Source organism: Corapipo altera, unplaced genomic scaffold (genome assembly GCF_003945725.1).
Source record: "Corapipo altera isolate COAL_440 unplaced genomic scaffold, ASM394572v1 65, whole genome shotgun sequence".
NCBI lineage: Eukaryota > Metazoa > Chordata > Aves > Passeriformes > Pipridae > Corapipo > Corapipo altera.
This window is the reverse complement of record NW_020884891.1, coordinates 1,001,460-1,025,914: the sequence shown is the minus strand read 5'-3', so window position 1 is coordinate 1,025,914 and position 24,455 is coordinate 1,001,460. Positions and strand designations below refer to the sequence as shown.

The window sequence follows — 24,455 nt, the reverse complement described above, 5'->3', positions numbered from 1 at the left end:
ACAAAAATACACAAAAATGCCCTCAGGTAATACCTGTCTGCATCAGGAGGGATGCAGTTACAGAGCATCCCACTAAAATTTGGGTATCAGTGTGCTGGCAAGTGCTCAATCTGTTTATGATCACAAGATTTCTAGAGAAAACACTGGTGCCAAGCTTTAACTCAGTAGTGTTTGCAAGTCATGTATCATACAGTTACCAAACAAAAAGAGAGTCATAAGAAAATATTAACACAAAGTAATGTTCATTATTTTAGTAACACGAGACTGTTAAAAATTTCAGTGACTCACATTGTAAAATTTCTGTTGTTTGAGTTGCCTGCTTCTGACCAAGTTCTACTTTTATTTCAGTTTTTATATCTTGGCATACTAAGTTCTAAAATCTGCCACTGTCATTCCAGGTTTGCCTGAATCCATTGTTGCTGCAGCGTGTGCCAGAAGTGGCCAGAGAGTTCTTCACGTGGATTCGTAAGTGACTCCAGTAATTCCTCTTTTTAAGAACTGAACTGTGTGTGTGTGTGTGTCTGTGCCAGTGAGCGCTGCAGGGCTTCTCTTGTGTTCATCTGGCATCAAGTAATGTTATGCTTCTGTCTCTGCCTTATTTTGGGGTGTTATTTCCATCAACAGAACAGGCAGTTTTTGCCTGCTGGCTCAGGAATTTGGAAAATCAGTGCTGTGGTGAAGGATGCTGTGATTGCTCCTTCTTTGGTACAGGCAGCAATGGTCACAGCTTTAGTGCCCTTCATTCTCATTCCTGACACTGATTATCCCTTTCTGTTTAGTGAGGATAATTTCTGTTATTTCAGCATTTTATTTTCATTGGCTATCAAAGTCTGTAATAATATGAGCCCCTGGGTTTCTTTTAGCCATGCCTGCTTTTAGCTTTGATGGAGAGCTTTCAGAAGATTCACAGGAGCAGCAATTAGAACAGTGGAATACAGATTTTGTTCATTACTGTTTCACTTAAATGTGCTTATTTACATTCACACATGCTTTTGTAATGAAGTCCTCCACATTTGATACCTTTCTCCTGTGGAGTTGTTTCCCAACTCTAGTGCAGGAAAAGGTGTTCTTAACCAAGGTGTTCTCCCCTCATATTAATAGCTGCTCCTTTAATTGGTGTATGTGCTTCCTGGATCATGGTCTAGAATCCAGACCTTGGCCAAGAAAAATAGAAATGTTTAACTGTAAAGCCCCAGTCCCATAAAGAGGGAAGCATTTCAGGCCATCTGCTTTTTGTGTTTAAGTGTTCTTGCAGAAAAAGCCTCCAAAACCAACAGAAAACCAGCACCCGATGCCATTTGAATTCTAAATGAAAAGTTGAGTCATGGAAAGGTTGCCAGAGATTCATCTGAATTAAAACATTTTATTGTTACTTACTTTGTCTAGTTTAATATACTTGTTTCTAGATGAATTTTCAAGTTTTGTTTTACTGAGGTAAGAGTATAACTGAAAATTCATCAACCAAAAAAGCTGTTAATATTCAGAATATCACTGTTTAACAGCGTATAATTTTCCTTCTCTAAGGATCATGAATTTAAAACCTCAGGGTACAAGGAAATGAGATTTGGGGTTACTGAAATGCTTGTGTTATGGGTGCTACTGTGATTAATCTGTTTTTCCCTACAAAGCTCTGAGTTAAGTTGGGCACAAGGTATTGAAAATGTATATGCATAAGGTCTTTGTTTACAGTTTACTTGCACTCATTACCTTGTGTACCTCACTTTATTATTTTTAATCCCCAGCCATGTTTGCATTTATCATAATATACTGCATAGGTGATTATGGGAGATAGTTTTGAAGTGGCCTATTATAAAATACTAAGTTCTAAGTTTGATTTATAAACACTGTCCAAGCATCACCATCAGCAGTAGCTAATCTTATTCAAAATAGTCACTTCACTGCAGTGTTGCCATAAATTCCTGCAGACTGATTTTAAACTGAAGTTAGCTTCTGCCAACTAGTAATTGAAGGAGCTCTATTTCTCTGTGCCAGCTATCTGTCTCAATAAACATAAAATCTGTGGTTCTTTTCAGAGAGCTACATTTACTGTAGATATTAATGAGCTGTTGACATGTGAAATTTCAAGGATATTTGTTAAGTGATTTAGAAAAGTAATTTGCAATTTAAAATGTGGAGATTGGCACTTTGTTTAAACTTGAAGTTGCTGAAGAAAGGTAGATGAAGACTAAAAGTGGATTACTTGAAGTGAATATACTTCCCATACTAATTGTGCTTATGCAAAGGACTTTCTCCTAACAGTTTGCTAAAGCTTCTGCTTTTGGTCCTTTGCTTATTTCCCTCTTACAATTATATCTCTGTAATAATTATATCTCTGTTTGGATACTGAAGATGGGGCAGTTTGAGGTCAGGATGCTTTGCTACCTCTTGTGTTTGATTTTCAGCAGCTAGATTACAGCATTTGTAGGCTGTATTTTTATTATCTATGTCCTTCCTCATTGACTTATTCATCTTCTCATGCAGAATTTAATTAGAGGCAAAGGAGTGTCAAGATGCAGAATTTTAACTTCTCTTCAACGAGAATTAGAGTAACCTGGGCATGTCTTGCTTCTTGACACCTTATTTTTTGACCTTACTTTGCTTGAGTGTTCCTTGTGTCCAAAATTCTCCCATCTGAGCCCGCAGAAGTGTACTGGGCCCTCTCCCTGTACCTCCCCCCTCCAAGATACCTGCTTTGTAGTTTGTTCCACACCTTGTTAGACAATCTATCTCATTTTTTTCAGAACTTGTAAAATGTATGTTGTAAGAGAACCCTGTGTCTTCATCCAACCTTCTTTTGGATCTTGAAATGAGGGAGCTGTGTAAGTACAGCAACCAGAGAGCAAAAAGGTCGCTTTTTAAAGCAGGTCAGCTTCTTGCAAGAAAAAGAAAGGAATTCTTTAATTTCAGTAACCAAAACTAGGCAAAACAGCCTTAATTCTGATATCTTCTGACCTTTTTTGAAAAAGTTGGTTTTATATTTATTTTGATTTAGGATATGATCTCCAAAGGTATTAGTGAGATGGTCTCAGCTGGTCCATGGTCACGTTCATATCCCAGGATATAATGTGATGTAGCACAAGTGGCTGCCACCATCACCCTTTTGTTGGGCTGAAGGATCTCAAGAGCTGTTTGGGTTAAACCCTTCCTCCTGGAAGGCCAGGAAGTGCAGTCCTCTTCTCATGCTCCTCAACATGATCCCTCTGCCAGAATGGGAATTTTTTATACATTTAACTGTGTTCTAAATAGGTAGCACGGGAAACTTTATGGGTTTGAAACATAAGTCCTTTTGTGTTGAGCTCCTTAAAATCGATGTGGCAGTAACTTCCTTTGGAAAAGACAGCAGCTCTGATGGGTCAGGACTTCTTTCTGGAAGATCAGATGCAGGATGGACACAGAGAGGCAGCTCTTGGGCACAATTGTGAGGCATCAGCAGCTTTTCTCCAGCCATCACCAGCTCTGAGTGTTCCAGCCTGGCGGTTGTGACATGGCCTGGGAACAGGCACAGGCCAGGAAAGGCTTTTCCAGTTCTGACTTCTGTTGACTCGTGTTTCTCCTGCTTTCACAAGTGGCCACTTTCTCAAATTGCAGTCTGCCTTCAAAAGAACACGTTAGATATTCTCTTGGTTCAGATTCCAAGATTGTTAATCAGTTGGAAACAATTTGTGGTTTCAGTGTTCTGGACCGGGATTTGCAAATTCATTTGAAGGAAAATGGTGTTAATAACTGAGAAAAAAGTCACAAGCTAATGTAGGAGAAGAGAGAATTAAGCTTTTTGCAGAGGTGAATTTGTAGTTGGGCTGCGTTTCCAAAACTTTGCCAAATGGCTTCAGTAGTTCTTCTGTTGACTCTGAACTACAGATACAAGATTTGAAAAATGTGGAGTAAAAGCAGCAGTTTTGTAATTCAGGTGAAAGCCCAGGTAATACAGGAGGAGTTTTGAGCAAATATAACCTAGGAAGTAGTGTATGGTAGGAAAAGAAAACATCTGTGCTCTAACTTAGTAGAAAAAATGGTTTCTGCCTCTGCTGTTACTCCTTCAAAATATTTCCTGTTCTTAGTTAGGGGATAATTGAATTATAACCCTAAAAAAAGGGAGAGAATATCCATCTTTGTAATTTGCTAGTAGAGCAAAAGAAGAGAGGATTTTAGTCCTTGAGATTTTGGGACAATATTTTAGCTTTAATTAGGCTTTGATCTTCACCATTACTTTAAGGAATTCCTCAGTTCATCTTCAGGGCAATTATAACAAAAATGTTTGGTTACAAAGGACCCCTAATTGTAAAACCATTAGTCAGCTCTTTTCAGAATTCCTCCTCAAGATTTTTGCTAAAAACTTTGCTCATTATGTCAGTAATCATGTCTTGTCTGTCTTCTTCCTGTAGTGTTTTCAGTTGAGAAAATTAAGCAATCTGATTCATCATTTAAGGCAAGGGAAACTAATTAAAATTCCAGGATAAAAAAAAACCTGGAAGTTGCTGCTTAAGGAGAAGATGATATTGAGCTTGGAAAGGGTGCTCACAAATAAACTTAATGTAACTTCCTGTGAAGATAATATAATAATTTGTTTTACTGAGAGTTGTAACTTATTAAATATTCTAAATATGTCTGGCTTTTATTGGTGTAGGTTCAAGAAACCCACTCCTAATTTTAGGCAGGTGTTTTCTGCGATTTTGGTGATCAATGGCCTTGCTTGCTCTGACAGGCAGATTGTATTCCATATTCAAGAAACTTGCAACTAAAGCAGCAGATTTCCTTAAAAATAAATCTTCATGGCTGTGATTTTTGGAAATCCCAGAAGTGATGGATAATACAGGGATGTTGAACTTTTTATTCTATGGAATCTTAACAAGCATCAAGAAGTTCACCTGCACCATTGACAGGTCAAACAAAGCTGGAGATGATGCAACTACCAGGGACTGGTTTACAGGCTGGAATCTGGCAGAATTGGGTATTTAATAGATTTAATCCTTGTTGCTTTGTGTTCTGTGTGACACCAAACAGCAGTACTTTTTAAGCTCACCCATGTCATTCACACAGCAAGGTAAGGACGAGCTCCTTGTTAAAGAGGAATGGAATTTCTGGTTGGAAACCATCTGCAGATGGAGCTGTGGTGCTTGGAGTGACCAAAGTGCAGGGTCTGGTCCTGGTGCCCCCAGCTCTGGGACACCACATTCTGTCGTTGGAGCCACCTTTACTCAGAGGATGCCAGATTTTGTTGTCTTTGCACAAGATGTCCTATTTATGTTCTTCACTGTTGCCTTGCAGGAGCTGAAAGACTTTTTTAGGTCAGTTTGTAGTCAGGAGCAATTAGGCCCTGCTCAGCAGACATCTGTCCTTCATATGCTAAGTAAGCACCGTGGTCCAGAGCATCACCCTCTGGTGCTGGAGCGGGGCTGACACTCCTAATGAAGTCTTTGTCAGGGCAGATCAGCCCTGTCAAAAACATCCCATCATAAATCCAGGCAGGAGAATCTAACCTGAATTCAGCTGTGCACTGTTATCACACTTAGCTCCACAGTTCAGAAGCAGAGGAAGTTATGATAAGATTTTAAGATCATTTGATTTAACAGCCTTCGCATTATTCTGTAAAATGCAAGCCCGTCTTCCTCCCTAAATTTAATTTTATTTTTTTTAGTGTTTGCAGTAACATTAGATAACCCTTCAGGAGGGTATTTTTGGTGTCTTTCAGGCTTCTGAACTGTCAGCACACAGTGCCAGAAAACAGAGTTAAATCCTGAAATGACTGTTTTACTTTGCAAGAATTGGTGATTTTTTAAAATGTAATTGCTCTTTTGTTTTTTCTCTCAGAGTTGTTAAATATTTAGGATGTGCTATGCATGACAACAAAAACTAACTTAATCTGACTGATGTTTACAGAAATGTTGATAGAACATTTTTAAAAAGGTGAACATAGACTTCCTTTGATTAACAACGGAACTATTAATTTTCTGTGATGTAAAAGAAGTTAGCTAATCTTTTTCAAGCAAGAAGGTGGTAAATAGAAACTGGGAAGTGCTCAGGGAGGGATGATCATTTTGTACAAATCAGTTCCTTTGGCTCCACCTGCAGTACATGGAGTTCAGTAAGAATTTTGCCAGAACATCTTCACAGTCTGTAATAGGCAAAATCTGTTCAGCAGATAAACAGTAAAGTGAATTTTCCTTTATTTGACATCATGGGTAAGAGGGTCAGTCTTGTCCAAGAAGCAGATTTACCTGTATTTTCCTTTTCCTCACAGTATCCCACGTGCTTTTCTCAGCATTATCCATTTATCCCCCAAATACTTTGATTTTGGACTATAGTCTGTTCGGTCAGAGATGGATACAAATGAGGAAAAAGGGAAATTTTGCATCTCATTAAGAGCTGTGAGATACCAATTTTTATATATTCTGCTTCTGAAAAATCTGTCACGGAAAAATGTTTTGAATGTCTCAAACTTTGTTGTTTTTTCTTTAATGTGAAAAGGCTGTGTTTTATCTGTCCATCAAGTTTTTCTGTTGGGTTTTTTTTTCTTTACAGGAGAAATTACTATGGTGGAAACTGGGCCAGCTTTAGTTTTTCGGGGTTATTATCCTGGATTAAAGAAAATCAGGTAAAAATTTCTTCAATGACTTCTTTTAGCCTTCCTTAACATTAAATCTGTGTTGTTTGCGTGATTTATTACAAGACAAATCACCACAATGCTCTTTTTCTTTGGTAATTTGACAGATCAAAGAGGTTTCTAGTTTCCAGCTTTACTGGTTGAGCCTTACCCATCTGGCCTGGCACTCTGAGGCTCTGCTGTGCCTGGGTTGTTCATGTTACTGAGACCAGTCTTGTGCTCAGTCATACTTTCTGAGTTCTTGAATTTATGTAGAACCCACCAGACTATTGTTTCAATTCCTTTCCCAGCACATTCTGTAAATGATAATCTGGTCTTTTCCCTTTCCTGTTTGATTATTTTCCACTCCCTGATGTTTCAGTCCCTTCTGGTTTTCTCATTTGCATTCAGCTGATTCTTCTTTACTGGATCCTTCCATTGAAACGTCCTGTAACCAGGACAAAAAGATTAATGCTGGTAGTGTATTTTTCAATGACCAAAGTTTATCTAATTCATGACAGTCCACTAGAAATCTCCTGAAGAGGATATTTATTTAGGAGATGGAGCACTTGGGCTGCATTAGCAACTGCCTGTTCCTGTTATTTACAGAGGCGTTCAGAGCCTGTTGGGCCGTAGAAGATGGAAGTGTTTCAGCTCAGTCTCATCCCTGCTCATTCCACTGTGCTGCCTCCTGGTATAATCAGGGGAGTTGCTCAGTGACAGAACTTCATATTCTCAGGGTTCTGCTACATGATTTAGAGATTCCTGTGTGGGCAGATTGATACAATACCCAAATCACTGGTGTTTTTCCATGTGGTCTCCATTCAAAGAGTTTTGTCACAAAATTTGGATCTAACCTGGCTATGGCAAACCTTAGTAGATAGCATTCAAAGTTACCTTCAGCTCACTACTAAAGCTTGTATTTCATTTAACACTGTGTTTTCAGACTACTAGAGCTAGTCCTGTAGTACAGATGTTGGCATGCTGCAATAAACCAAGCAGCTTTATTGTTTTAACTCAAAAATCTGAATAGAAAAAACATTATGATCTTTTATATTAGATGGTGCATATTATTTGGGAGTGCAGAGATTTGTAGCTCAAGAACAGCTCACACAGTACAATGTGTAATTGTATAATTGTTCTTTGTAAGCAAAAGACAGATCTCGGTGATGAATGTGAAGACTGGAAAAAACTGATCCTTGAGGATGAAGAAGCCATTCCTCTGAGCAGGAAGGATAAAACTATTCAACATGTAGAAGATTTCTGTTTTGGAGAGTAAGTAGAAATATAGAAATGTGTGAATAATTTCATATGCCCAGAATTAGGTGGTCATATTGTGCTCTTGGCTTCAAGCATTTCACCACACACATGTAAAATGAGCTAAGTACACAAGAACAGGAACACAAATGGATTTTAACTGTGAAATACTTCATTGTGCTAAAGTGATAAAGGAATATTTGCCTTTTGTCCTTTTTATATGCAAGGGATTTAACTTACTGAGGTTAAATCCACTGAATATAAATTTAACTAACTGCACTGTGTATTTATTTATCATTTTTATCTTCTGGATTTTGCACTGAACTGAACACTTCTGAATTCCTGAGAGGTTCTTTGTGATAGTTATGTAAGTTTAACCTTGAATCCCTTAGAAAATCCCTTAGGTAGCTAAATGAAATGTTGACAGAAACATGTATTTCTTCCTGTAAACATCATAAGTAGGGGGGGAAAAAGGTGTGAATTAGACTAATACAATGTGAAGGTCACAGGCTCAGACTTTTCCAGGGTTCAGTACTGCACAGTAATGGCTGCTTGACTGCATAGAAAATGGAATGCTTGTTTGAAAGAAATATCACTTGAATCTTGTAATTGTAAACCTGCTGCCATAATAAATATTGCTCAGAAGCAGTAGTAAATGAGATTTAAGGGCGTCATAGTCTCTTAACTTTGTGTATGATTTTTGACTGATGTCTGGCTCACAAATGAGTCCCCAAGCACTGAGATTTCACACTTTGGAGAAGTGAGATTATACTCGAGTCAGGACCAGCCACAAGATTCTGCTTTTAAGAATTTAACTCAGCTCAGTGGTACAGAGCTGTCTGTCTTGGTTATCACCAAAAACCCCCAAACCCACAGGGAACAATGATAAGATTAATAAACCTAGCAAAGAAAAAGTTCTCCAAAAGAACTAAAAACTTTCTGAGAAAGTCACTTACTGTGTATCTGACAATTTACATGTTCTGGCTGGATTCTGTTGTTTTTGCTTAACTTTTATAACTCCTATGAAGTAACCATTAAACATTTATTTTGAAAGAATAAACAGCTGGGTAGCAGTATAATATACACAGTGCAAGTCTGAAATGAATGGCCTTAGAACAAAGTGCATCCATCAAAGGAAAAGAATACTGTGTCTACAACAAGCTGTATTGAAAAAAGGCAAATGGCTGAAAAATAAATAGTGAACACCTGTGCTGAATAAATTAACCAGCTGGTTGGCAATTTTTCATTTGACCTATCTGAAGGGGTTGCTGTTACAAGGCATTAATAAGACACATTCATTTTAAGATATTCCTTTGTTAGTACCATTAATTGATGAATGGTGGAAGATAATATTCTAAATTTACACAACAATTTGTCTGCAGATGTATTATTTTTTTCTGAATTAGGAGAAGAATTGTCTGTACAGAAGTTCAATTTGAGTAATTTTTATAGACAGTTCTTACATTATTCAGAGATATTTGTTCCTATAGGAAGGATGTCATGAATTTATATTATGTACAGTTTTTAGGCTTTCATTATAAAAGGTGTAGAGCTGCAAATCATGGAGATTTATGTATTCTTTGATGGGAAGTGAATAGAGATTTAAAATATGTAAATATAACATTTCTGTTGCTCTGCTTTTCAGAGTGATATAGAAAAATACAACATATTATGAATCCAAGTTTATTTTGCTTTAAAAAAGTAATAATCAAGTATGTTTAAAATGGGATTGAAATGTACACTGAGATTGGGAGAAGGAAGAAAGAAAACCTTCCTCTGAAATTTTGTGTTATGAAAAGGTTTAGGATGAGTTAAATAAAAGTTTCATTCTTAGATATTGCATTAATGGCAAGAGCTTTTGCAGTTTTCACAAACACCATGTTCTAAATTCCTGAAAAATAAAATCCAAAATCCAAACAGAACCTAAAAATATAATTGACTTTCATTTTTATTTGTTACAGAGATTACTTTTTTACAAACCATTTGACCAAGTACTTAGCTTTCCTTGATATTTTATAGTTATTTAATGCTTGCAATAGGAAGCAAGAAGACATAATTAATGTACAGCCGCAGACTTCTCTCGTTAGTGCTTCCCTGTAGCAGTTCCTGTGTTTCCCAGGGCAGTATTTTACTCCAGTCAGGAGTTAAGTGCTTCCTGGTGGCTGTGCCCAAGCTGATACTCCTTCCAAACTTTCCATGGGTCCCTCAGTTCCCAAGTGAGGAGCAACTTGTTTCTTGTTGACAGAAATCCTGCCCCCTGCATCCGACTGTGAGGCTGCAGGTGTGTGAGGGAGCATTTTGGTGTGTTTGCTGAATAATTCCTCGCTGTCCCCTGAATTTTAACCATCCTGTTAGTGAAATTTGGTGCTCTGTGTTTGCAGGTCACCTTTAAAATCATAGTTCATTAGTTTTCAGCCAAGATTAAATTGTTTATTCAGTGCATTAATGGCTTGTGGTATAAAGATAAAAAGATAGTGTGGAATTATTGCTGAAGTCCTTTCACTTGCAATGACATTGATTTGATTCATCTCAGCTGGTAGTGTAAACTAAACCAAGTTCAAAAGTACTACTTTCTAAGGTAGGTGTCATTGAAGATGAGGATAAAAGGAGTAGATGAGGTTAAAAGTGGAGGGCTGCTTTATAAGGGGAATTTGAAAGGAATGTTGTGAAAAAGAACCAACCGGTGCAGAGTAAATGTTGTTTGGGAATGTCCCTCCTGTGAGTGGCTGCCTTCAGCCACAACACAAATTTGGAACACTTGCATAAAAACAAGTATTACTTCAACAGCTAATTAGAATGCAAGGGCAGAGCTGAAAAAGGAATCTGAAGATTTTACTTAAACTTTGGGTGAAAGTGGCCTGGTTCTGCTGGGATCATGGCTGCAAAGGAGGCTCAGCCTGCAAAGCTCTTCTGTTTCTCTTCTGTGAGCTTGGTTTTTACAGTATCCCACCTTAATGAATATTTGTATTTCAGTTTCAAAGGTGGTTTTAATCCATAGGGAACACCAAATCAAATTGCTTTACTGTTTCTGTTTTAAAATCTTACATTTCTGTTGGTTCTGTAGCTGTGTGCTGTTTCACCATGAAGGTCTTGATTTTCATTTTGAGTACGTGTGAAATAAGAACCCAAATTTTTGTTGTTCTTTTTTTCTCAATAAAAAAAGTCCTCTTGAATTACAGCTTTACAGTCAAAGAAGCAGAGTTCTTTAGTGGGGGGTACACCTGTTTTGGTCAGGGTAAAGAAATTCTAATGCTTTTCCTAGAAATACTGGAGGTTTTAATTCTGGCACCGACTCAAAACTTCAAAAAAGTTTTTAAGACTCTTCAAGACTTTTCCCCTCCTTGTGTTTTTAATCAGTCAGGATTCAGCTGAAGGTGTTGAAGAAGCTGGTGCACTGCCAAAGCTGCCTGTCCTTGGAGCTTCTGGTGCCAAGGGAGTTTCTCTGGAATCAGAGAAAGAGTGTCCAGCAGTGGAGAGCCCCTGCCCGGAGCCGGAGAGCCGGGAGCCAGAGCAGGCCACGGGCACGGAGCCAGCGGGTGCCACGGAAGGGAATGGGGCAGGAACCACCCCTGGGACTGAAAGTTCTCCTGGAGAGTCCACTCTGGAACTGGGACAGACAGAAGCTGCACCCTCAGAAACTCCCACCCAAGAACCAAAGAAAATTACCTATTCCCAAATTGTCCGAGAAGGCAGAAGGTTTAATATTGATTTAGTTTCCAAGGTAGGAACCGAGTGACTTTTTTCACGGAAGTAAATTTACTTTACTTGAATTGCTGAAATTTTAAGAAAATCTTTAATGTTGAGGAGAGTGACACAGTGCCTTTGAGGCAATCTTCAGATGTAAACAAGGCTTGCTATCCTTAAAAGAAATGACTGTTTAATGTATGTTCTGATGTGTTTGTTTATAACCAAAGAGACCATAAAACGTACCTCAGAAATATCTCCATAAAAGTGAATTTTATGAAATTTAGTACTTAAGTAATACCTGCAAAATTGTTCCTTTTAAATAGTACCGTTAAAAAATGGTATTTTTAAACAAGGAAAATCAATATACATGTGGATTTTGGATCTTTTTAAAATGAAAAGTAATTTTCCTATTGGAGTGCTTCCTGGGTGTTTGACTTTCCCGTGAAACTCTCATTACTTCTCTGTATTCAGACTAAAACACTGAACTGTAATAAATTTTATTGGAAGGAACAAGTAATTACAGTTAATCCATAGCATACAAGGTGACTAAAATTAGTTATTAATGTGTTTAATTCCTACTGGTGTGCATTTTACTTAGAAGAGAAACTATTAGTCTGACATATGTGTCGTGCTGTTTTAACTCTAAAATCTGCCTTTTATGTGCTTCAGAGTATTTGGATGTGGCCTTGAAAACTGTACTTCAGTGGAAATTTTTCTTTAGCCTGTATGTGTACTCTGCCGTACAGGGAAGTTTTTTCAAAGCTGAATGCTTAATTTTACATATTCTGCACGAAAAGATTTTTTTCAAACCTCTGGAAACCGGAAAAGAAACTTTCTTCACTAATTCATTAAATTCTTCGTGAAGACACTAAAAGATGCAAACTTTATGTTCCAAATGTCGATCCCACTTCCATGGATCATTGCAAGGACATCATGGAAACACCAGTTAGGGGACAGTGGTTGAGCAGATAATTTTATTTTATGCTTTTTCTGTCGCACTGTGTGACACGGTGTTAATTGCAGCGAATTCCAGAAATTCAGGCACAAGAACAGTCAGCAGGACAAGACCAGTAGTTTGCACTGGTGTTTCCCTGGCTCAGGGACAGAGGCTTCCTTGTAGTGTCCTCACTGGTGTTCCAGTAAACCTTTATTTGGAAAACTCCTGTGTCATCTTGCAAATTCTGTTACTCGAGACCAAAAGACTTTTCAATCCAGACAAACATCTTCAGTTTGTAGTTATATTTCTGTCCCTTCTGTATTTCATTGTATATTTGTAGCATATAGAAAGAATAAATGTAGCCAATTATAAATTAACAGAACAGAAGTGACTAAACCTTAACTGGGGGGTTATGGAATTTACCTGTGGAAAAGGTGACACTGTCATTTCAGGGAACTTAGGGAACAGCTACTGAGGATTTCCACAAACAGCATCAGGAACTTCACTGACCCTCTTTGCTCACCCTTTTCTCTCTCCTCCCTGTGCAGTTGCTTTTCTCCCGGGGTCTGTTAATTGACCTTCTCATTAAGTCCAACGTGAGCAGATACGCCGAGTTCAAAAATGCCACGCGAATTCTGGCCTTCCGGGAAGGGAGGGTGGAACAGGTACTGTGAAACAACTGCTGCTTGGGTTTAATCTCATCTTTTTACAGTCAAGAAGCTTGGAATCGGTGTTGTGAGAATTTTGTAACGATAAGCTGGTATTTTGCCTTAATTCTCGTTTTTATTTAATTTCTGAAAGAAAAGGTGTTTGCGTGTGTTATATGTAAATATTACAAAAAAAAGCCAAACTAAAATAAGATTGTGCAGTCCAGTATATTGACATAAATCTTTGCCTCAGGCTAAATATTTAGGCTGTGATTGACTAGGCAGTTAATTCTTAAAAATTCATATGGTTTAGGTTTTAAAATTCATAGCATAGACTTGATTTGTGTCTCTGCTACTTACAAGAGAAGTCAGTGTGGTAATGGCAACAGGAGATGTTGGAACAGTTAATTAATACAAACTCTGCTGATTAACTCTGCAGTCAGAGATGCAAGTGAAACTGAAGGGAAATAAAAAAGGGAAGAGGCTGAAAAAGATTTAAAAATATTCTTATTGTAGAGAATTGGTAACTTTTATTATAGTTTAATAGAAAATAACAAAGTATATATGAAAATAACTACAGTAATCTAAAATATTTGTTAGGTATTCAGACTGATGTTGCTTGATGCTTTTACATCTGAAGTTATTAACAAATATTTTGCAGGTGCCTTGTTCTAGAGCAGATGTGTTCAACAGCAGACAGCTCACCATGGTGGAGAAGAGAATGCTAATGAAATTCCTGACATTTTGTTTGGACTATGAACAGCACCCTGAGGAATACCAAGGTAGTGTCTCCTTGAACAGGGCACAATCCCTTCTTAGCAGTTCTTTCAGTGAGGCACAATTTTGAGAGCTCTCCTGTGTTTTCACATGGTTTATTTTTATGGATTCTTTCTCAAAGTATGCTTTGACCTTTTCATGACCTTTCCACTTCGGTGTTAAATTCTTCTACTTAAGCACTTGCTCTTCTAGTTCCCACATCATTTATTATTTACATTTTTCTTTAACAGCAAAATTATATATTGCATCAAGGTTGCCGATTGCTTTTTATCATTTTTAGGTATTTCCTCCCCCTCCCAGGTATTTTTTAAAACAATGTCATGCATCTGATTTTTCTTTCTGATTTTTGGATACTGTGTAAATCTCCACAATATGTCACCACAAAATCAGAAATGGAGAAAATGGAATTTTTTAACTTTGAAAGTAAATGTAATTTAATGCCTTGTAATTGTAGAGGGCAGGTTCAAAGTGCCTTTATCAACTGTTGGCTGACATAGATAAGAGGAAATCAGAATAGATTTGAGGTATAATGTGTGGAGAATAATGAGCACTGGGTCAAAGAGGGAAATTGGCTGACAGGAGGAAGGTGCTTTTGTTTGTGCTCAAAGAATGAAGTGACTTTCTCAGTTCTTGGGAGTCTAAAAGTAAACTAAGGCAAAGAAAAAAAATCTATCAAAGAGAAATAATGAGGAAAGAGGAGTAGTTCAGGTATTGAAGTTTCAGACCAAAAGAGATCAGTGCTTTTGGAACTTGACAGTAGCTTAACCAGGCAGTATTTTTGCAGGAATCTAAAGGAGAAGTAATTGTTGGGACAGTGGTTTGAAGAGTTGAGCAAGACTCTTAGATTAGTACAAACATTAGAGAAAATTATTTTAAACATATGCAAGAGAAAATGAGTCAGTACTGAGATCAGGTAAGATTAGGAGAAGGAGAGTGTGATGAACTCCAGAAAATCCTGACGGTGCAAAGACTCATTAGGCTGAAGTGGTTTATTGATTACAGGTGATCCCAGTTTGCTGCTGCTGGAAGAAATGGAGGTTCCCAGAGTGAGGATTATAGTCGTATTTAGAAAATTTATTAGTAAAAAAAGGAGATGCCACATCAATTTTAAATGAATCCATTGAGTCATGTACCTAAATAACATCAGATTCGTTTTACTTCCAGAGACAGTTAAACAGATTTTGTTCCTACATTTTAAAATAGCCTGGGAATATTTTGAGTCAGATAAGGCTGCTGTAAAGGCTTCAGAAATTTAAAATTGCTCTTGGTGAGATCATTGCATTTGTGGGAAGGCAGACTTTTAATAGGGAGAGTTCATGAGAGTAAAGAATTTTTTAAAGCTTTTTTCTGTAAAATACAGAGTTATGTAAGAAGCTGAAGTGAGGAAAAACTTGAGAATTTTTTTAGAATGATAAACCCCCAAACACTGTTGTTCCATGACTTACTACGTGGCTGTACAAAGGGCAGTAAGGTACATTTGTAGTAAAGCAGTGGTTGAATCTTGAACAGAATATATATCTTGATAATACAGCTCTCTGCATTGATGGCAGTGTTTCTGAATTGCTTATGAATTTATCCAGGACTTTTCTCTCAGGATTGGGAGATGGAGTTAGATAAAGTCTAACAGAATGAGTAGGTGAAGCCATATTTACAGTCTGGAGACCCACACAGTGGGTTTGTGGTATTTTGAAATATTTTAATGGAGTGATATTTCTGTCTTGTGAGAAAAATCACCTTCTGGGAGTAAATTTCTTGAACTTCCTTGACTTGGACGATCCATTTTCAGCAGGGTGTTTGTTGAAAAACTCACTTGCTTTTGTTTATTGAAATGTAGAGGCACTTGTGTAAGTGGGAGCATATGGGACCATACAGAACTAACGCTGTGCTCTGCACATCAATGTGCTTTTTCCTCAGACCACGAGAGCAGCACGTTTGCTCAGTTCTTGCAGACAAGGAAGTTGACCCCCAGCTTGCAGCACTTCATCCTTCACTCCATTGCAATGGTTTCAGAGACTGAGAGCAGGACTCTGGAAGGTCTTCAGGCAACAAAAAAATTCCTGCAGTGCCTTGGCCGCTACGGCAATACCCCGTTTTTGTTCCCTCTCTATGGGCAAGGGGAGATCCCACAGTGCTTCTGCAGGTAAACCCCACTTACCCAATCCATGCCTTCCCAAAAGGACCTCCTTGGTAATCTAATAGATGTCATTCAATAGGAATCTTCTTGCTGCGGGTTCATGTTGATTTTCTGTGCTTCACATTTTCATTGGCTGTGAAATTCCCCTCACTCCAAAAAGAAAAAGGAAAAAAAAAAATTTGGAGATGTCACTCCTGTAATACTCTGCAACAATTTTCATTGTATTGCAAATGCAGCTTGTAATAGCTGGTGGCTGTGGTGGCTGCCTGTGGTGATAAGTCCTAGGAAATGAGAAAGCCTTAATTTGACTCACATGTAGCTCTCACTTTTTAAATCTGGCAGAGGAGATTTAGAGTGATGGGTGTCCAAAAGAGTGGCTGTGCTTTGGGGTGGGTTGAGAAAATCTGTGCTTTAGTCTTCCCTGAAGTTGCAGGAAGATACATGTTGTCAGTTTGTGTTTCTAACTAATGCTGAGAATGCATCTGCCATTTAGAGGTAAATATAAAATAATGGGCTGGATTTTTATGAAAGAAGCAAAATTGTGCCACGTGTGCAGTTTATTATTAGATTTAAATCAAAACCTAATTCTTTCACCTTTCTTATATCACAGACTTGTACAAATAGGGCAAGTGATATGAAATCATTTCCTTGTCCTCTTGGGGATCATTCTGTAGATGTGTCTAGACCACAAGCTTCCCTCCCCAAATTGAAGAGCAGAGAGGGTCCCATGCAGCCCCGTTGCACTGAGCCCCACACAGGCTGCAGTTTTACATTCTGACATCTCAAACAGCAACCATATGTTCTCCACTCCTTGAGCCTTAGAAAGTAATTAAAAGAAAAAAACCCAATTCATTCCAGGATAAAACAGGATCCACTTCAAGCTCTTTACTTACCTATGGTCAAGTGACAGTGTCCTTATCCTGAGGTGTCCTGTGGTCCCAGCAGCAGAGCTGGTGATCCATGCTTTTGGAGGCCATCAGGAATCCCTATGCAAAGGGCAGGTAGTTTTAATTTTCAGTTGTTTCCAACAGTTCAACTGGCTTTCAAAAGGCTGAGGGTGTTTTTCTCCTCTTTGCTTTTGCTGGCAAGGCAGTGTTTCCATCTGCTCCATGTGGGTTTTAATGTGGTAACCTGTAGATCTGAAGCAAACATTAGCTTTGTTTAAAAAAGGCAGCATTGCCTGGTGAGACCAGTTTGTCTGAATGATATATTTGTACATCAGTCCTTTAAATAGCAGTGCAGGCTCTTACCTGCTTTGTTTGTGGTGGACGAGTTCTGCTTTTTACATGTGTGCTGCTATTAAATTCTGGTTGGCAACACGATGTTGGGCATTATCTTCCTGTCTTGTCTCTTTGATAGATTCTGTTTCTTTTTTCTAGAACAGTACTTAAATTACTGCCAGAAAAATGGCCTTAGCAGCTTGAGCCTGTTTGGCTGTGTGTAGGGTGGATGCAATTATGTGTTGATAGAAACGTTCTGGGATAATTGTACTCCACTGAACAGAAATGTTATTTAGTACCATCTTTTGTCAATAGCCTTTCAGCTGTTCCTTACACTGTGTTTATGTGGCAATTTTAAAAAATGTGAGTTTATGTAATTAGGTGGTTGGACAGACAACCTGTGAACAGGAATTGTTTTAGGCAACTGTTCTGAATACAGTAATGGAATAGAACTTGTGTTCATGGATTTTATGGATGGACTTCATGAGAGACCAGATATCTGTATGTGACCAACAGATCAATAAATCAAAATATTATCAGAGCCATTATACTGGTTGACTTCAAATACCTGGGAAAAAGAAGTGAATTTATATTTAAAATTAGAATTTTAGTTGCATTTTTCCCCTGTAGGTTCTTCTCCATATAGTTTTTTTTGCATTCTTGAAATTCCTTTGGCTTTATTTTGTTCATTAGCCAGCACATGCAGTTTTTTGATCTGTAACAGCAATATATTTCAAGTTAACCACAGTGCTGTCTAGAAGTATTATAAATATTCTTATCATAAAATCATTCCATGATGACAGGAATTCTTCAGATGGCCTCAACTTTTTATTTATGTCCATTGATTGCTGCATTTTAGGGGCTTTTTTGCTAAAATGTAAAGCCCTACAATGAAGATTGTATTTTAATAGCTGAAACAAATTAATCTGTCAAACCAAGAAATAACTATACTTTCAAAAGGTTTGTGTTACAAAGATTCTAATACAATTTTTTTTTTAATTATCTTTGGTTTTAAGGGAACAATTTAGGAGGCAATCACAGTATTTTTTGAGCTGAATCACAATTTTTATCTGTGGTCTTCCCTCAGGATTATTTCTCGCTGAAAGTGAGGCGTATCCAAGGAATCCTGCTCAGGCTGGGGAGCAAAGTGGTGACACAGAGCCTATAGATCACAGCCCAGAGCTTTTATCACCAACTTATCAGGGGAAGGTGTCACCTGCCCTGTGATTTCTCACCACTGTTCTATATTCTGTTTAATGTAAAGCTCTTAAGCGTTCCTTGCAGCCAGTGACACTGTGTGTTCTCATCAAGGCTACTGTTATAAATGGCACACATGCATATTGATGGGAATGAGCCAAAGGCGTTTGGAAGTCACATCCTTGCATCCCAAATGAATTCTGCATAAACACCACAACGTTTTAGAACTGCTGACGACACCTGAGCGAGTGAAAGCAGTGTTAGTTCTTTATTAGTTTAAGCAGGTATGGTTTAGGAGAGAAAATTAAACTTTTATGTCACTGTAATGTGCATCCCACTATGTTGAGGTACAGATGTGAGATTTCTGTCTCCACAAATTGGATTAGTGGAACAAGGAAGGGCATTGGAAACCTTGTGCTCTTCCAAGCAGCAAAACTTTACTGGCCTTTAACTGCTTCCTTTGCTTCAAACTTTGTGGTACAAAACTGTTCTGTCTCTTCCTTTCCAATGATGTAACAGTGGTTTGATGTTTAGCAAAAATGAATATAGTAATATCTCATCCTTGAGGAATATCAAAATGATGTGGTAAATGTAAGACACCAAAACATCAATGTCTGAGGCAGCCAGGGAAAGCAAGAAGTGGTTTGCAGTTTGCTGTTGACATGTTGCAAATCTGTGACCCAGCTTTCCTTTTCTTGAACAAATGTCCCCAAAACAAAGCTGGAATTGGGCATCACTATAAAGTCAGTGATACAACAGCTAGAATACTTAGTGTGATTTTTGATTTTTGATGGAGGTTTTTTCTGGTTGTAGAAAACATTATAAAATACCCCAAATATTTTCTGATTAGGAGGTTAATGTTAAAATTGTCGGCTTTCAAATTTTCCTTTGTAACGGGGGGAAAAAAAAAGATATTTTACTTAAAAGTGTGAAAGAGTTGTTGAATAAGAGTCCATAGTTGCTTTTTCATGCTTTACAAGATTCCTCTTTGGTAACTTGAATCTCCTTTCTTCCAGTTTTTCAGAAGTAAAAAAACTTTGGATTTTTTTATGATTTTCAGGGGTGTTTGGAATGCTGTTTTCCATATATTTTTTCAAATAGTTTATTTTACAGTTCAACTCAGACATACCTGTAATTTTCAATTTTCCTCAGAGAGGAGTTCTTTCAGTTGTGCCTCTCCTCACCCCTGGCCAGTGCTTTCAGTGGGTGACAGTGGAGGTTGTGGCCTCACCTCTGTGGCCTTCGCTCAGTTCTCCACAGGGTCTGTATTTGGTGGGCAGTGTCACCCTTTTTAGCAGTTGCTGCAGGTTCCAGCTGAAATTGGTAATTTTTGCCTCAGTGACAGTGACAGCAGTAATTTTGTGATGGAGGAAAGACCTGATTAAGAAGTTCCATCTCTTTCAGTCCCCATATTTACAGGAAGATTAAGAGTCTGGGCTGAGATAAGATGAATTGTGTGATTGATTTGGAGGGTTCCTGTATGTATTTAAAAATGAATAATCAGTTTTTACCCTTACATGTGAACTATTATCTGCTGCAAGTGTCAGAGCTTCTGAGGTAGTCCCAGGTCCTTTACCATTCCCAATTATGTCCCTGTTACAATCTCTTGGAAGGTTTTAGTGGTCTGAAATCAAGACCACACTTGAGGAAACCTGACTGTAATAAGCACTTAGAATTGATACATCAAAACTGGAATGCGACACCCTTTTCAATTAACTCCGTTCATGAGTGTCATGAGTCTACATGTAAGCAAAATACAGAAGTTTTCTGTTTGTTAATTGTGTGATTTGGCATTTTAATGAGAAATTCAGGTACTGTTCATTCTTGTACAATCAGATGTGACAGATTTGAGTCTCAGCATGTGTGCAATCCTGTGCAAGTGTGAAACAGTCATAGGTGATTTAAAAAACATTGACTGTATATGAGATAAGAGTTCAGTCCTCCATTTCATTTTCACATTTATATATCTCTTACCACTTACAATTATTCCGTTTCTCTGCAGCTCAAATTGTAAATTGAAATTACTGATAAATTGTCACTGTTCTCTGTTTTGTACTGAAATACTGAATATTTGAGTAGCTGCAGTGCTACTCTCTTTGCTTTCCTCTTGTTTCCACCTGCATTTCAGGGAAATAATAAAACTTCCAGTGTAGCTGGGCTTTTAAAGACAAACTTGATGTATTTCTCCTCACTTTGTTGGCAGATGAATGTGAAACGGGCAGGCGTAATTAGCAGGATTGTTTGTAGGATCAGTTGTTTGTTTTTCCCTCTAAGGAGAAACTCTTGCTTGGGATAAACATGAGAGAAGTGAGATAATCCATCATTCTGAGACCTGTTCACTAGTGATGGATGGATAGATTGGTAAAGTAACTCAATAATCTTCATTTTTTTCAGGTTATTCACAGATCAGTGAGCCTTGTCGTTAATAAAGCTATGGAATGCTTTTGTGTCCTTGCCCACATTATTCCTCAGAATTTGACAGGAAAGACTTTTAATTTGGAAATAACCTTTGTTGTGAAATGCATTAAGTGTATGAAACTCGGAAAATACCTTCCCATTTTAGATTTTTTCTTCCTTCTCAGTGAGTGTTTGTCAATTCTTTCATGTTTGGAAATTATTTTTTGAACAGAACTTTTCTGATCGTTGTTATTTCTCTGACCAGAAATACAGTGTTCTGCAGGAGTTTATACCTTCAACCAATAGAATATATCACATGGGATGCTCTGGATCATATGGATCTTGTCAAAGTATATTGATTTCAGATCCCTAACTAGGCATGGAAAGTTTTCAGTCAAGGAATTATAGGGGTTGGAATTACATTGTCCTACTCTCGATCATTCTTGGTACATTTGAAAAACATATTTGGAACCTAAAAGCAGAAAATACAAATGCTATTATGAGAGGCGTTTTCAGGATTTAATAATTAGGACAATGATGGTAATATGAGGGAAGTATCTTTAATACATTATTTGGTATTGCCTCTTAACAGTCCCTTAGCAAGGAAATTCCTCTCTGACTGGGTGGGGATGTGCAGATCTGACTTACAGGGTCTCCCTGAGAATTATCACTCAGACATGGGAATATGTTCCAGCATTATCAGGAGATCTGTGGAAATGACACGATTTTTTATTATTGCAGCAAAGCTGAGATGTGAAGGCAAATTGCATTTAGCAAAGTCCTTTTTCATTAAACTGAAGACAGAAAGGGAGCTCCCAAAACATGACGGAATTAATAAAACAGTCCTTGAATTCCACTGAGGGTTAAGATAACTTGAATTTTTATGTCTTTTCTGGAGGCAGAGGACAAATAAATGGGTTTTCTGGATGAGCTAATGCTTAGTGACTGGTTTCTAGTCACTGGTTTTGTGCCTCTGCCCACGGGTCTCTGGGGGGCACAGTTTTTGTGTCATTGCAGCAGGATGACCTTGTGTGAGGAACAGCTTCTTCTGGAGCAAGGGGATGGAATTCGAGCCAGGCAGGTCCCATCCTTCCACCTTCCACGGGGATGAGTCTTGGGAGTGAGTTTGTAGTTAACTGCAATCATGGCAACACAGAAATAACTGGACTTTTTAAGTTATTTTTTCCTTTTTTCCCCTCTCCAACTCTGTGGTAATTTCTTACAATTCCCACAATGTTTTTACCATAATTTCTAGGATGCTTGTGAAATAGTTGAACATGTTTCCTGATGGATTCTCACCTCACTTTTATAAAAATCATCTGGTTTTTGAGTTCAGCATCCCAGAGAATGATGCTTAACCCAGATCCATTAAAAAGTGGTGTTAATTGCAGGATCTTTGAAAAATTTAGAGATGATAATGCTGTTATTTTAAGAAACAGCACTTTTACACTGTGATTCTGGCCATTCTTGACAAAACTTCATGTCTCTGGAACTACTTACTTCAGACCTAGTCTCAAATTCTTCACCTCAAATTTTGCATTTTTGCTGACAGTAGCCCCATATTTAATCACATCTCTCATTATCTTTGTACAGTGTCTGGATTTACTTTGCAGTTTCTGGAAACACAATAAATTCATTCTCAAACAGAACTTATTTATTCCCCTTTTTACTTCAACAAGTGACAATATGTTTCTCATAATACTTCCATGGGACTTTTCCTGACTGTACTGTTACCCAGATAAATTTTCAGAACTTATAACTGTTTGCAAAAACTGTAATAATTTTAACTTCTCTTAAAATTTCCTTGTGAATAACTTTTTAAGTTGATTTGGTAAACACTGAACTTTGACTTTTGCATGGGAAATCTGTGTTGGGAAGATTAACCATCTTTTTTTTTTTTAACTGTAGCCATTTTAATTATTTGATTTGTCTGTATTCTGCTTGTCAGGGTTTTTAGAACACGCAACAACACTGGAGGAATTGGTGATGTTTGAGGGGCCTTCCAGGAAACACAGAATTTAACATAAGAACCAGATCACAGCTTGCTCTGTGTGTAAAACTAAATTGAAAGAGGAAAATTCATTAATTCAGCACTTGGCATGTTTTTCTTTGATCTTTCTCCAAAGCTCGTTGTGCTGGACATGCAGTGTTCGGCTTTAAGGAGAGAAGCAAGCAGTTTTTGCTATAGAAAACTGTACACTTAGGGGGAAAAATAGTCAATTTTTAAATTAATTACTCTGTGAATTTCAGAAAGTAGAAGACAAATTAGATACTAGAAATACAAACTATTTTTTTGGTGTAAAACTGTGATACAGTTTTCAATTATTTTTTTTCTGTAGTTTGAGTGAACTAAGGGTAAGTCTGTAATTTCAGTGTGTTTATGGTATCTCTGGGTTGAAAATCGAGATGTCAGATGGAGACACATTCTATTTTTGTTCAATTAATATCGGAGAGCATTACATCAAAGCAGCAAACTCCTCTTGTATCAACAGATGCAGCAACCCTGCAGCCTATTTTCTCTCTTGTTACATTAGTGTTTAATTAAAGAAAACAACTAGTTGGAGGCACTTACTTTCTGTGGAATGTAATGAAGATTTATTTTGTAAGTGACCTTCACTGTATTAGCTGAATCAGTAATCAGTAAAATTAATAGAATAATCAAATTATATACAAAGTCATAAATCATGGTGAATATGCTGTCAAAACCTCAGCTTTTAATATGTCCTATTGTTTCACAGCTGTATTAAAAACTGCAGCTGCTGAGTCCTGCCTTGATGGGGACTGAAATGGCATTTAAAGGCTGTGGATGATGGAGAGCTACCAGGCCAAAAATTTTCACAACTCTTAATTTAGCTGTAATATGATTTGATGTCAGCAGGGCAGAGTTGAAGCTGAGTACGGTGTTGTTGCTATCTTTCAGCAAAACTTGAATTATTGGGGTAGGCAGTCGCCAGTTAATTAGAGTAATATCAGTTTAAATGTCTGTCATTTAGAGTTAATGGTATCAAAGAGTTGCCTTGTACCTGAAGTACAGTCAAATCATCTTGAATAGCCCATTGTATGAAAGTAATGTTAGCACAGTGATTTTACTTTGTCATAAATTACTGGGGTGCCATTTAGTTTAATATCTCTATTTCTGTATTTAAATAATTTTGGCAAGTTCTTCCCGATTGTGTCATTTTTCGTGCTGGGCTGTTTAATAGGTATTTGGGCTTTCTGTAATTGTTTAACAACACAATCAAAATTCCTTTCCATTTTCATTTAAAAAGAGAAGTTTTCTACTGGCCTCTTATGAAAACAGGTCATGCCCTCCTCCTCTGGATAGAAGGCTACTCTTGGAAATAAGTAATTCACATTTTTGTGCAGCCAAGCAGCAAAGTTCTTTCAAAGCACACTAGAAAAATCAAATGCATATATCAAAAAGCCCCTGACTGTGGTTGAAGTCAAAGGAAAGATGTAATTTAATGTTTTTAACTGAGGAATCTTAGTTATAATTAAGTTAATAGCGCTATTCTTACATATAACATATGAAATAAATTCATCTGAGTTGGTTTGAAAGATGCTGATATCTGATTTGTCAGGCAAGGAGCCATTGATTGCAGCATTAGAGATAATCAGCCCG

At 37.6% G+C, this 24,455-nt stretch overlaps 1 protein-coding gene across 2 annotated transcripts in view; it reads left to right on the top strand.

Moving 5' to 3' along the window:
* CHM (CHM, Rab escort protein 1) overlaps positions 1–24,455 on the top strand; it is a 55,283-nt gene that overhangs the window by 9,042 nt on the left and 21,786 nt on the right. For both annotated transcript variants that reach the window (XM_027645355.1, XM_027645354.1), the window contains exons 2-8: positions 399–465; positions 6,520–6,592; positions 7,731–7,855; positions 11,195–11,558; positions 13,010–13,126; positions 13,770–13,890; positions 15,800–16,025. In XM_027645355.1, coding sequence (XP_027501156.1) covers positions 399–465; positions 6,520–6,592; positions 7,731–7,855; positions 11,195–11,558; positions 13,010–13,126; positions 13,770–13,890; positions 15,800–16,025 — 1,093 coding nt within the window. The remainder of the gene's footprint in view (positions 1–398; positions 466–6,519; positions 6,593–7,730; positions 7,856–11,194; positions 11,559–13,009; positions 13,127–13,769; positions 13,891–15,799; positions 16,026–24,455) is intronic.